We start from the raw sequence: 13,232 nt of genomic DNA, 5'->3' as shown, positions 1-13,232 counted from the left end.
GAGGAGGGGGAGGAACAGATAACTTTATTTAACAGCAAAATCGAGCTGGTTAGTGGGCGGACTTCTCAGCACAGAAAAAGAGAGTAACAGTAATTTTCTTCAATTCATAGAACGCCATCCCAAGTAGGCCAGGATGTGCTCTTTATGCCTGAAGGGGTTGGAAAACAATTAAGAGCTGCTTGGGCATAGTCACTGGTTTAGATTCGTGTTATAGTAAATAAGGCAAGTATATTTGTTGCGTTCGTATGCGAGTATATCAAGCCTTCAACACCGCAATCATGTCATAACTGTTCGGGTTGAGATGCAGTTTGTTACTACGATTGTTACCACAGAAACATCGTACTTCTTTTCGTGTCATTGCTCATGTGTTCCGGCCAAAGGTGCAGACCACTAAGTAATGGGATGTTGAGCTGGGTTTTCAGATATTTCTAGAAGCGTTCTTTAGCTCATGCTTTCAGGGCTTCGTTCACTGAGGACTCATGGTTGGGGACCTCCGTATCCTTCTTCCGGACGCAAAAACATCGCATTCTTCCGTTTTAAATGTCATGAGCGAAACATCGTAACTTGACCAGTGGACAGGTATTACTTAAACGAATTTAGCAGCAGGTGTGCTCGCAGATATTGGAAAAAAAAAACTTCACATGAAGAGCTATTCACTAGCAAAAAGTGGGGATGCTCAGTGCGCTGTTTGCCCGCAGACCGTCTACTATCATGCGACCTAGCGGGAGAGGATTGGTGGGTGGCGCCGCCATGCGGAATTCAGACTCAGTGAAAGACGGCAAGGCGGGCGCACTTTGGGGTGACGCCGCAGGCATTGAAATAGTTAATGTGGCGATATTGCGGCCGAATCTGCGCTGAAGACAAATCCAAATCCAGCCGTTTTGGTCTTTTGCTGTTCTGTTGTGCTTGCTTGATTCACTTTCCGCGCGCTCGACAACGTTGGCAGGTAAGTTTGGTACACATGTTTGTTCGATCTAGAATGAAAGCACGTTTTGTTGCCCTGCTAAAGAGTAAAGCTGAGTGCGACTGGGCAATACTGCGTTCGAGTGGCGGTTGTCATCGTCCCTGACACTGCGTCAGCAGTGCTCTCGCCGAGCTGTTGCTGGGGCGTGCACATTGCCGGCCAATTCAACATCGACCGGCCGTTGTGTCATCGCTTATTTCAATTGCGCGAAGCGTCGAAGTCGGCGAAAATAACCTTGTACGCATTACTAACTTCTCACAATCCGACCGCTGCGCGCAGTTTCAATGAACGTGGTTATTCTAGGCAATTTCGCCGCCGACATTTACGATAACGCGTTGACGACCGCGCGATACTGCGAAAGACAGTGGCGTGGTTCCTCGAACTTGTGTTATCGTGTTAATTTCAAGCTTCCTGTTAGAGCGACTGAGGTTTTACAGTGTCAGTTGTTGCCGGCACAGTTGCTGGCGTCGCGTCCGACGCCCCAACATGATGTGTGTTCTCCCCATGCCCACGCGAACACTAACTACCTTGCAACTCCGAGGGCGCGGGTTTGATACCGGCCGTAGTGGCTGGTTTTCAGGTGGAGGCGGAGAGCGAAAACGGCCGTGCGTGGACATAATGCTAAAGACTTCCGGGTGGTTGAAATCAATTGGGAGCCCTCCACTACGGCGCGCCTCATAGCTCAGGGGTAGCTTTGACGCGTTAAATTTGGTTTTGACTTTTTTGAACTACCTTCTAACTTACTCTTTCGTTCGCATTAGTAAGGAAAGGGGAAGTCTAAAGTATGAAAAAACAAAACTTGTTGCTGAATGTCCGAATGTCATTTGAACCAAATGTCATTTGAACCAAATGTCATTCGACCCAAATGCTTAGTTGTGCTGCTACACGAGGTTTTGAAATGCCATTCGGCTGAAATGACATTCGAGCCAAATGAGCACCGAGAGAGACATTTGGGATTTCAAATGCCATTTCTAGCACACTCGTACGCAGGGTCTTCGATCGGCAATGTAAAACAAACAAAATGTTTTTGTTCGTGGAACTTTGTGAACTTTTCAATTAGTTAAAATGCGAAATCAACATATTTAATTTATTATACTCTCAAAACCGGTGGGTCAGTTGCAACAAAAATATATAAAACTACGCAAACAGCCACCACATTAGAGTCAGAACTGGTGTCCCTTCTAATTTGATATCATTTTACTGCCTTAGACTGCTCCTAAGTTTGATTGTTGTATTATTGTACGAGAACGGAACGGGGCGACAGAGCGCCACTACAGCATGGAGAGCAATTGTGAATGCTTTCAAATCCCATCGAAATTGTATTGTAGCACGGCAGATTCTGAATGACATTCGAAGCACCCCATTTGAGTCCAATGACATTTGGTTCAAATGACATTAGGACCCTAATGTAGCTGGGGTATAAAAGAAATACGAACAACGGAGCGCACAGCCTCTGATGCATGCTGCATCGCCAGGCTGAAAAGTCAGTAAACTGCGCGCATGTGCACTTTTTGATAGCGTTTGAGAGTAAATGCTACATTATAGGAAATGCTTGATCGAGGATCGACACTGATCATTTATGTTTAAGCGCTTTTTTACGCTCTGTTGCCACTGAGCAGGATGGGAGTCCCTGTTATCTGCTATATTCGGGGGCCAAGCACGCAGCACCGTGATTGCAGATAGCATGATGCCGATCCACAATCACCCTGCTCAGTGGCGACGGGCGTGTGAGAAGGTGCTTCAAAATAAGCGACCATGCGTCGCTTCTCAAGCAAGCATTTACCATAAATGAAGGTAGGCCGTAGTCTGAAACGCTACGAAAAAGTGCGCATGCGCGCAGTTTACTGACCTTGCAGCCAGACGGTGTAGCACGCGTTGGAGGCAGTGCACTCTGTTCATATTTCTTTTAATCCCCCTTCACATACTTCAGAAGAAAATGTGGTGCTAACTAGACGTGGACGAAATCAAGATCGGTCTTATCTTGTCTTCTTCGAACACATCTAGTTTGCGCCACGTTTTCTTTCTTGACGTGTCTGTAATGGCTTTCAAGGGATGAAGAAATCAAAAGCTGCTGGGAACGATTGAATAACCATGGATTACCTAAAGGAGCACAAGGGCACTTAACTAGAAAAGCTTCCATATTGTCTTCAGAATTCCTCAATACTCTGAGTGCCCCTGGCCTGAAAAACGTGCGACGTAATTCTGGCTCACAAGAAGGGGAGTGTCAGACAGTTGTACATACTTGCACCATGAAGGCATGGTATAAGCATGGCTAATAAGCTAGGAGCTAATTAAAACAGAGATTAGGCATGCAACTCACCGGCTACTATCGCGCACTAGAGTTTTGACACATTGAGACTTTCTTGTGTGATTGGTTGAGCCGACGCAAACCAACAAATATGGGCATTCCAGGCGTGCAAAGTGAGCGATTTGCACTTGAAACTTTTCGTACGTTCTTTAGCAGTAAGAATGGTGGGGTAAACAAACAGAAGTTCAAGCGAGCATGCAGCCCTGACCATTCCTTTAAAAGTAGTATTGTTCCCCGAGATGTGTTAATGGGTAGTGTTCACAGTAGTAAGCCTCACTTTTGAAAGGCCAACTGCGCCGGAATTTCATCTCGCCAAATATATTTTGGGCTTCAAGTACTTACCACCTAATCAACTGGGACAAAACTAGCAGTCTTGTGAATGAAATGCCTGGTTAATCAGTTTTTAACATTTAAAATAGCTCCATCGCAGACACTTATCTCTGAGTGGGTTGCATAAACAGCGACGTAGTGCATTTTACGTTTCGGCCGGCCAGCCATTCAACTGCTCGAGTTCCCCTGCAGGCCCTTTCCTAATTTGCTGCCACTGCATGGGTTTAGAGCTTGCGTGCAAGCTTGCTGCCACGCCAATGGCCGGCCAGCCTGCTGCTTGGTCGCCAGCTCCTACGTCACTTCAGCATGTCTTAAAGGAGCTATGAAGACGAAACACAAGTTTGGTTCATTCGAAAGTTTGCCTTGTTAGAATAACAATTACGCCGCTTGTAACGCACTCTTCGCTCAAATAAGCTGTTTAATTAGAGAAAAAGGGAATGGCCATGCGAACCACTAGCTCATTTCACGCAACGAAATCTATGATGTCATATGAGCCCAGCTGTGCAATTGGCTGATGCCTGCAAAAGCTAACGCAATTTAGGCAGAGCTTATAAGCTTGCCGAACGAGCTATTTACGCCTAAATGCAATGCATATCCATTTTACAGCAGTAAGAATGGTGTGGTAAACAACAAAAGTTACGAAAATACACGTAAAAATAGAAGTACCGATGCACACTGCTGTTGGTATTGGGCGCACTATGCTCGTTTTAGCTGCACAGCAGTCCGACGCTTTGGAGTTGTCCTATACGACGCTGGCCGATTGGCGTAAGCGACGTTGCATTAGGTGACCCTCTCTTTCAAACATACCGCATGTTTCACGATGCGATTACTTTCTACAGTTACAATAACAAGCCAGGTGTAAATACAGTCAAAAACAAAGCAACGGCGGAGTGCTGAGTATGATAGCACCACCTTGGAGGTTTGATGGCGAGCAAGGCTGCAGAGCCAAATGGTGCAGTGGAACTTTGTTGGTATACGAGTCGTTATGACTTCATTGTAGACGTCACCAAAACACACGATTTGGTGGGAGAATCAAAATTTTAGCCTAAATTGATTAATTTCTCAGTGAATACGGCATCATTTGCTGCCGCGCAAGTGCTGGGGACACTATAAAACACGAAATCTTTCGAATAAAACCAACTGGTATTTTGTCTTCATGGCTCCTTTAATGGCCACCCTTTTCACATTTTCAGTTTCCAAGTCGCCAGTTTTGGCTGGTTGCTTGCACTTTTCATGCACTTATTACAGCTGTCATATTTTGTATCTGTCTGTTTATTCACACTATATGGAAATAAGGTTTTTAGGGGGTCCAGGTATTCAGTGCAGTTGGCCTCTAAAGGAGTACTGACACAAAATTTTAAAGCTGAGGTAACTATCTAAAAAGCTTCCTTTATATATAAAGATATTTCCCAGCAAGTTTAAGCAGCAACCGTTCAGTGTAACATATTTCAAATCCATTTTATTCTTTGCATGTAAGAGAAAGCTCAGAACGGATACCTTTTCAACATCGGCACAAGCAGGACTGCATCTGCTCCTGCCCCTACGGGCGACGTCAGGGCTCCCATGATGTGGCCAATGCGCTGGCTGCAATTGACGTGCACTGCTCCACTGTGTGTATCATGACACAGTTTTGGGACTGACGTAATGCTGCTTGGGAGCACAGAGATGGTGGAAACCACGACCGGTCACGGCACGCTTGTGCGTCCAGACCGGCAGTGGTGCAACAAGAACTGGGATGTTACAAGCGTGTCCTGTCATGGGGGCCGTCTCGGTGTTTGTTTTGTAGAAACCGAAACTGACACAGGTAAACGAGGCTATAAAAATTATGTACGCTGTGATCGACCGTCTAATTGACCATTCTATGATTAGTGGGCCGGGAGGCACTCACAGAGTGAAAAAAACATAACGTGAAAATTTAGTGTCAGGACTCTTTTAAGTTGGCGGCTGTCATTGATTCAATCTGTATTATATCACCTTTATACAATTTAAATGTAGAGGAAAAATGTGGTTGTACCTGCGTTTACAACCTGCTTGCAGAGACCAGCATCTTCAGTACAGTGCTGGTACACCTCTGTTGGCCAAGAGTGTGCAGTGAACTTGAACCACCATGGACGCCGTCAGCATCCTCGAAGATCTTGACAACCTGGTGGTCGCGCAGGATTTAATCATCCTCGCGCTAAGGGACTCGTGGCAGGTGCCAAAGACAGGTCGACTTCCAGTAGGTTTTCGCCTGGACTCTGCCAGACGTGTTCTCACCACGGACGAGAAGACACTCACAGCGCATCGCACGTTTCTGGGAAGGAACAATGTGGCCACGGCAGTGTTTGCCGGCTGCAGTGGATTCGAGTCGGCCAAGTCCTTCCGAATGGCGGCAAAGTAAGTCACCTCAGCACCATTACTGCGGATAAACATGAACAGCAGCATGGCTTTAGATTGAACATGGGAAAAAAATTCTGATCCCACTTATGCCCTTCTTTTTAGTTGTGAATCTGATATCCTTGAAGTCTAATTGAATTCAATGGAGATGATGCAGTGCTGAATGAATATACCTTGTTGGTGCCACCATGTTCCTTAGTGCTGAAACAAGTACAAGTGGCTGTTATGCTGGCAGTTCACCTTGAGTTCCCGACTCGCTGGTCGCTGCGATGCTGATATGCGGCCACCAGTTCAGCTAATCCTTGTCAACGATTACACCGGTAGTGTGGAGCCACATGGCATGTCGCAGCAAATGGCAATGATAGGCCAACGCATACCCAGCCTGTAGTCTCAAGGCTTCTTGATACCCTATCATTTAAATGGGACGTGAAGAGTAAACGCATTTGTCATTGGTTAATTTTGTCTGCTTGAACGATCTATTAAGAACGTAAATTCTAAATATTTTCACAATTCGTTGCTTCTAGAGGTTAGGAAAAGTCTTCGAAATTCTCGTTTTGAGGTGCATCTCAAGTGGCCATGTGCACATCGTCGGCCGGCAGCGCAACTATCAGTGGCATCACTTTAAGTTCATTTTAGAGTTAAATGCTCTTTGTGTATATTTTTCTGTACAGCTGCAAGCCTGATATGTTAAAAATAATGCATCCTTTATTCGTTGCCATAAATAGTTTTCGATCGACGTGACCGGTGTTGCAACCACTTCCGTTGTCTGGCAACCATTGTAGCAGAACTCAAACCTAGTGGCTGTTTGTACAGTTTGTAGCCGGCTTTCCTGCTGAAGTTCACGTTTGCCAAATTCTCTTTGTGAGCTTACCTACCTTTTTTGTATCAAATTTCAAAAACCACTGAAGTAATAAAAAAAGTGCCCCGTGTGCGATTCGAGCTTGCGGCTCCCGGGCCAGGCCAGGCCAATGGCCAGCCTGCATTGAAGTCAGACACTGTACCCTCTACACTATCAACGTAAGAAGCACGTGCGGCAGAAAACTGCAGCACAAAAAGCCGCTTTGCATTTGTAACCCAGAGCTTTTAACGCCAATTTACTGTTGAATGCTTCTGCAGTCAGAGAAAGGGGAGCATATTTGATCAACAAAACAAAGTTAACAGCATTGTTTATTGGAGAAAAAATAAAAGAAATCGGACTGTGTGATGGTGGGAATCGACGACTTGGCGCTGTATCGTTTATGAAAAAATGACGGGTTGGTTTTAAGCACAGACTGCTGGAAGTTCCTTTGATAAATGTGTTTATGTAGTAAATTCTTATTTTAAGCTTTCTGTTATTCCTCGTGTCAGGACAGAAGTTTTGCGTTTCGCAAGCTTGTGCAAGAATACAGGCTAGCAGAACGACAGTTTAGGCCCACGTGAACCAGCGTAAACAGTTTACAAATACCCAGTTTACTTTAAACGCGGTTACTTCTGCCTGTGCCACTCGCCCGCGTTGTCGACTGAAAGTTCGACCATGTTGATCAGTCGTATCAGACATGTCCCGTTCAGTTGCAGAATGAGTTTCATTATGACGCTGATGTAGCTTTATCTGACCCTTTGTGAGCCTGCTTTATGCCGACATGTGCAGACGAGGGGGAACTGTGATTGTCTTCTTACCAAGATGTCACTGCACGAGTTGAGGCGGAAAGCCTAGGTGAAACTGTAACTGCCGATTTTTCATATTTGACGATATTGGGCGTCGAAACAGGTATGCATTGTTTGTTTATTAAGGTTCTACAGTTATAAGTACCCACACAACCAAATGTTTTTTGAAAATCTCTTCGCGACCCCTTTAACCTTAAACCCAGCGTTCTAATTTACAACAGTGCAGAGCAATGGTAAAGCTATTTGCTTGTCACCGTTTGGCCCTGGGTGCAATTCCCAGTTCTGGCACGGTTTTTTTTCTTAATCTGAATCCCTCGAGCCTTGTGATGCAAAGTGTTGCAGCCAGTGGGAAATTAGAAAATGTGTTTTTGGAATAGCGACTTTCTTGCTAAATAAGCGCTTTAAGCTTTGCATTTAAAGGAAAACTACAGAACAAAGAGGTTATTAGCCCCAAAATGTGGCCTATTATGTATCGGTGTTTCTTGGCACATGTGCAAACGTGTCCTATATGTGTTACATTTCATACTTTTGCCCTTATCTTTTGGCTAGCAACCTTGCATGTGCGATACATTGCTGTGGGTGTGTGCACTAGTCCCTCGACCGCACGGCAGCACGACCCGCGTGGCAGCATCGGCTCTATTTGTACAGTTTCATGCTGCCGCACGGACAGCACGTTTCCTGACGTGAAGCATGGCTTGCGGCAGGGTGTTGGCAAAAACAGTCTGTAGACAACATTTCTTCGGTGTGACTCGTGGGTTTGCGAAGGCCTTGTCGTAAGGAGTACCCTGCGGTGTTTTTGAAGTGCTGGACTCTGCGCTTCACAGTTCCTATGCCAGTGGACCCGGAACAGGCCACACGGCAAACGCATGCATGCCGGTTTTTTGCTGTTTTGAAGCAAAGAATAGGGCAGCGCATGAAGACGTTCTGTCCGCATGCAACTATTTCACAGAAAAAGGTATTATTTATGGGGCGAATCAGCGCTGAATATGTGGTTTGCGTTTCATTACGATGAAGTCGATCCTCCTTAATGCGGCGTCAAAGCTTTCATCTCAAGCGTCGTGCTAAAAACCTTACGTAGTGCTTAAAATTTTTACAGGCCAGCCAGCGTACCATGTGGATGGGGCGAACCCAACTGAACACCTACTCTCAACCTGGACTCTGTTTTCAGATGAACACGCTGTCTACATCACTGATCAGGCAATTGTGGGCTTCCAACTGTTTCTTTGCCTTCGAATGTTCTTTAATGACCAAGCATGTTTTGTGAGTTTCCTCTGTTTGTAATTTCCATTTTGTCTACAAAAAAACCACTTGAAAATCCTTGGTGGAATCGTCGTCGCCCCAAGTGAGCGGGTCATTGCTGCCACACCTATGTTTAGACACGTACACGCATTTCTACAGCTTCCAGACAGATGCTTTGCATAATCGCTCAGCTTTGTTTTGGCAGCTCAGGTTGAGGACAGTCACATGTTCAACGCATCACAACACAGTCGTCAGAGCACATCTCCGTTTCACACTGAAAAGAGGTGTGCAGCAGGCCTGGATGGTGCGGTGACACTAGCGCCTCGTCTCACATGCCACCACCACAAGAATATCGTTGCAGGAATAGGGGGAGGAATTTATTAACTCCCGCTGCAGTTGTTTGAAGCAATGCAGGAAATAAGGAAATCACTGCACAGGGACGACACCGATACGGCGTGATGGGAATAGTGCACCGCTGTGCACGTGCCTGCGTCCAACCACACAAATGGAGTCGGTGCCGCCACGTGGTCTGGTGGCCAATGCATACACCTTATACAAGGGGCATTGAAAAATTGGTGTTATCCGTGGAGGAGCAAAGATTAATCAGTAGTACTCAGTTGGGAGTCCAACCTTTTTCCAAACATCATAACACGCCCTTCCACAGCCACGCATATTGGCCGCTGATAAATGAGCTGCCGCGGGCCGTCTGTGTACACATAACTCCCCATTTTGAGAAGTTTACAGTTACTCCACTTGAACAGTCACTTCCTCCACTTTACCAGAACTTTTCTCGGCCATTTCAAGACTGTCATAAACTGTAATGTAATTCAGATAAATTCGGTGCTGCCGTCACAGTCTTGTCGCTACTCCAACTTGCAGGCAGGTGCTGAATGGCACTGAGACGCTTGCCATCGTGCACAGCAAAGACATGATCTGGGACTTGGTCGACTGGTTCCCCACAGTAAAGACACTACTGCTGCCGCACAACGTGCGGCTCCAGTTCGATGAAATCTTGCGTCCACAGCCGGCTGCCCGCCAGTCGGACCTTGAAGAACTGCTTGGGAACACGCCCTCCATGGGCTGCACTGACCTGTACATCAATCGGAATGCCATCATCGCGTTACTCGCCAAGTGCCCGAAGGTGAGCTTGGAATGACGCGGGTTTGATTCCCTGCTGTGGTTGCTGTTTTTCTTATGGAGACGAAAACGCCCGTGTGTTGAGATTTGGGCACATGTGATTGGTTCCCGGGTGGTTGGAATTAATTTGGAGCCAGGTCAAATGTGCTTCACAGCCCAGGTATAGCCCCAGCACATAAACTCCCATAATCTCAAGCAGGTTTAAAGTAGCCCTGGTGCCATATATGTTGGAAGGAAATCTGGCGCCAGTGCGTGGGTCAGCTGCACTTCAGCGAGGGTGCATTCATTATATTGGGTGTGCATGTTCCACTTGTCCTTGGCGTGGCTCATGATTGGAAAGGTTGCCTGTGGATGCAAAAGAAAGGGTTGTTTAATGTTAAGGTTGTTTGAAAAAGATTTATTCACCAGGGATTAATTAGATTCATTAAAGTCAAATAACAAATAAATGTCAGTTTTTTGTTGATTTTGGCCTCAAGGCCAAAAAGAAGCCTTGCGGCAAGCCAAGTAGGCGAGGAACATCGCTTGCTTCTATGGTGGCCTTCACGACGGCATGTGATTGCAGTGACAGATAGCCCTCTTGTACTCATTAGTATGAAACTATGTTTTGTGCCTCTTGTCAGCTCTTTTGTAGGGGAGCATTTTTTTAATTTTGTATAAAAAAAGAACGAATTGAGTGCTGGTGTTTCGCGGGACATCTGTACGGGCCTTTGATGGTAGCATTTCTTTTCAGCACCTACTGGAAAGCTTAGTGGCTAAGGCATTTAGCTGCTGAGCCCCAGGATTCCCGTTGTAGTGGCTGTAGTGGCTGCTGTTCAGATGGGGGCGAAAAGCGGAAATGCCCATGTGTTCAGATTTCAGTGCACACAGAAGATCCCCAGGTGCTCAAAATAAATCCGGAGACCTCCACTATGGTGGGCCGTATGGTGCAGGTGTAGCGTCGTTGCCTTAAACCCAGAACATTTGAAAATATGCCGAATGGAAGTACAGTAGAATCTCGATAAACGAAAATCGCTTAAACGGGATTGCCGCTTAAACGGAACAGTTGCCTGGAATTTGGTTGGTTTTGTATTGGGATAACGTAAAAAAAAACTCTCGGTAATCGGAACTAAAATTTCCGCATCACCAGTTAACGGAACCAGAAATGGAACTTCTCGTGAAATCCACTGGCATGAGAATCAGCTTTTTACGGTTCCGGCTGTTTCGTTCTTGTTTTTTTTTTCTTCCTCCATGCTTTTTTAGCCTTGTTGGCCTCGTAAGCCTCATCTCGTAAGTGGTTAGCCGTGTTAGCGCAACGAATGCAACATCGCAGTTCTTGTTCCAGTCGTTCGGTCTTGATTCTAGACGCCGAGGCTACAGGGCTCACCTCCTGTCGCCTCGTTCGTGCCATTGTTGTGCTATTTGTCCTTCATTACCACGTTGCCGTCTTCTAAATTCGGTGGCTCGTAAGCACTCGCGAAGTTGAGGCCTCTAGCCTCAGTGAAGATGCAGTTGCAAGGACTCAAACAAAAATAGTTGACGCATTTTGTAGTGCACAGCGACTCATTGTTGCCAAATCAACTTTGTGAATGCTGTGCCTACGCTTCTTGTAGTTTTCTTGCTTTCTGAAAACTATCAGCTACAGTCACTTTCTAGTGGTTAGAGTTCCATGAAATGCCCTTAGAAGTGTGTACGCACATAAATTTGCACCTTAGAACATCTCTCTCAGTAAACGGAACTCCTGTTAAACGTAACTAATTTTTCCAGTCCCTTGAAGTTCCGTTTATTGAGAGTCTACTGTACAGTGTACTCCGGTTAAGGCGAACTCGGTCAAGACAAACACTATGGTTAAGACGAACAACATTTTTGCTCTCTTTTAATGTCCACAATGCAAAAAACCTCCTCTTGAGCTGAATTTCTGACAATACGAACACATTTTTATGGCCACTTCGAGTTCGTCTTAACGGTAGTATAATTTTATAAAAAAAATTATCTGTAGCAGATCTGCTCGAAATGCACATGCACAGCTCTTGTGTGATTAATTTTGGTTCTCCTCTTCACTGCTTCCTTTCTGCGCCTCTTTATAGTGTGGCACCCTTTTTACTTTTGTTGGCTCCTGTTTCCTGTGCTTGTGCATCTAGAATGGATCTACCCCAAATTGTCCTTTAGTTCTCTCCTGGAGCATTGCCAACCCCAGTGGCAGTGTTCTCAGCCTGAGATATGAACCGGAGTTTCCCCCCGCCACCAGTGTGCAGATGACATCAGGCATCCTGTCTTCGATGCTGCGCTACCATTCCCCTTGCTCAACACTCTGCTCCCCTTTAGTGTTCCTCTTGGGATTATTTCCTTCATAGTTAAAAGCATTTTGAATGCACGTTTTTTGTGCAGCGCAGGTGTAGTGTAGTGCTTAAGTCACTTGCCTGTCACTCTGCGGCCCTGCGTTCAATTCTTGTGCCTGTTGGTTTTTCTTTGAGGGACACACTTCATGATGGCTTCATTGTAGTCATGACAGGGATGACACTAGCTGTTCTGGCTCACTTACTATGATTGTGTACTTGTGGTACTTTGCACCCTCTATATGGTAGTGCACCCTCTTATGGTACTCTATCCTCTATAACATGGTTTCTCAAAGTGGGTTCCGCGGAACCTAGGGGTTCCTCAGGCCCCTCCGCAGGGTTCCGCGAGCCACTGATAAATTTTCCCTGGTTCCGCAGTCGCAAAGTCTTATATGGTGAACTTGAGGTGCGATCGATCTAAGGAACCTCCATTACTCACGCCCGAGTGTCAGTAAGCACGTCTCGGCGCATAACAGAAACGCGTGAGCTGCGCAATAAATCTCGCCAGCAGCTTGTAGCCAGCTAGACTCCGAAAACGGGCCACGTGGTTAAACTACTGCACTTGAATCTCGGTCTTATATTAACCCCATGCGCATTTTTCCCGTTTGGAGATAGGTGCCGCTGGCGTACGCATTCGTGTAAAGTCGACGGGAAAAAAACGATACCCTTGCCTGCTTTTGAATTTATTGCACGTTAATGTAGCATGAACGGAATGAAAAAATGGCGGGAGTAGGTGGGGGGGTGAGGTTCCTTGGCACTTAACGGAACTTAGCAGGGTTCCCTGGGACCAACATGCTTGAGAACCCGTGCTCTATAAGGTACAACAGTGGTTATAAACAGCATTCCTTACGGAAATGAAAGAGCCCTATTTTTATTAGCCCGCACCCTTATTTCGTCCCAGACTGTGGTAGATATATTGGTT

The 13,232-nt window shown here is 46.0% G+C and overlaps 1 protein-coding gene across 2 annotated transcripts in view; it reads left to right on the top strand.

Annotated features, from left to right (window-relative positions):
- The first annotated feature begins 816 nt into the window (after window positions 1–816).
- Window positions 817–13,232, top strand: part of LOC144142271 (uncharacterized) — a 57,722-nt gene continuing 45,306 nt past the window's right edge. For both annotated transcript variants that reach the window (XM_077673642.1, XM_077673641.1), the window contains exons 1-3: window positions 817–946; window positions 5,640–5,978; window positions 9,741–10,002. In XM_077673642.1, the coding sequence (XP_077529768.1) occupies window positions 5,710–5,978; window positions 9,741–10,002 (531 nt within the window). In that variant the 5' untranslated portion in view covers window positions 817–946; window positions 5,640–5,709. The remainder of the gene's footprint in view (window positions 947–5,639; window positions 5,979–9,740; window positions 10,003–13,232) is intronic.

The sequence above is a fragment of the Haemaphysalis longicornis genome, unplaced genomic scaffold, assembly GCF_048455015.1.
Source record: "Haemaphysalis longicornis isolate Haplotype H1 unplaced genomic scaffold, Haemaphysalis longicornis Haplotype H1 scaffold_6, whole genome shotgun sequence".
Lineage (NCBI taxonomy): Eukaryota > Metazoa > Arthropoda > Arachnida > Ixodida > Ixodidae > Haemaphysalis > Haemaphysalis longicornis.
The sequence above is the reverse complement of the archived record's forward strand: the minus strand, read 5'-3'. Positions and strand labels throughout refer to the sequence as shown.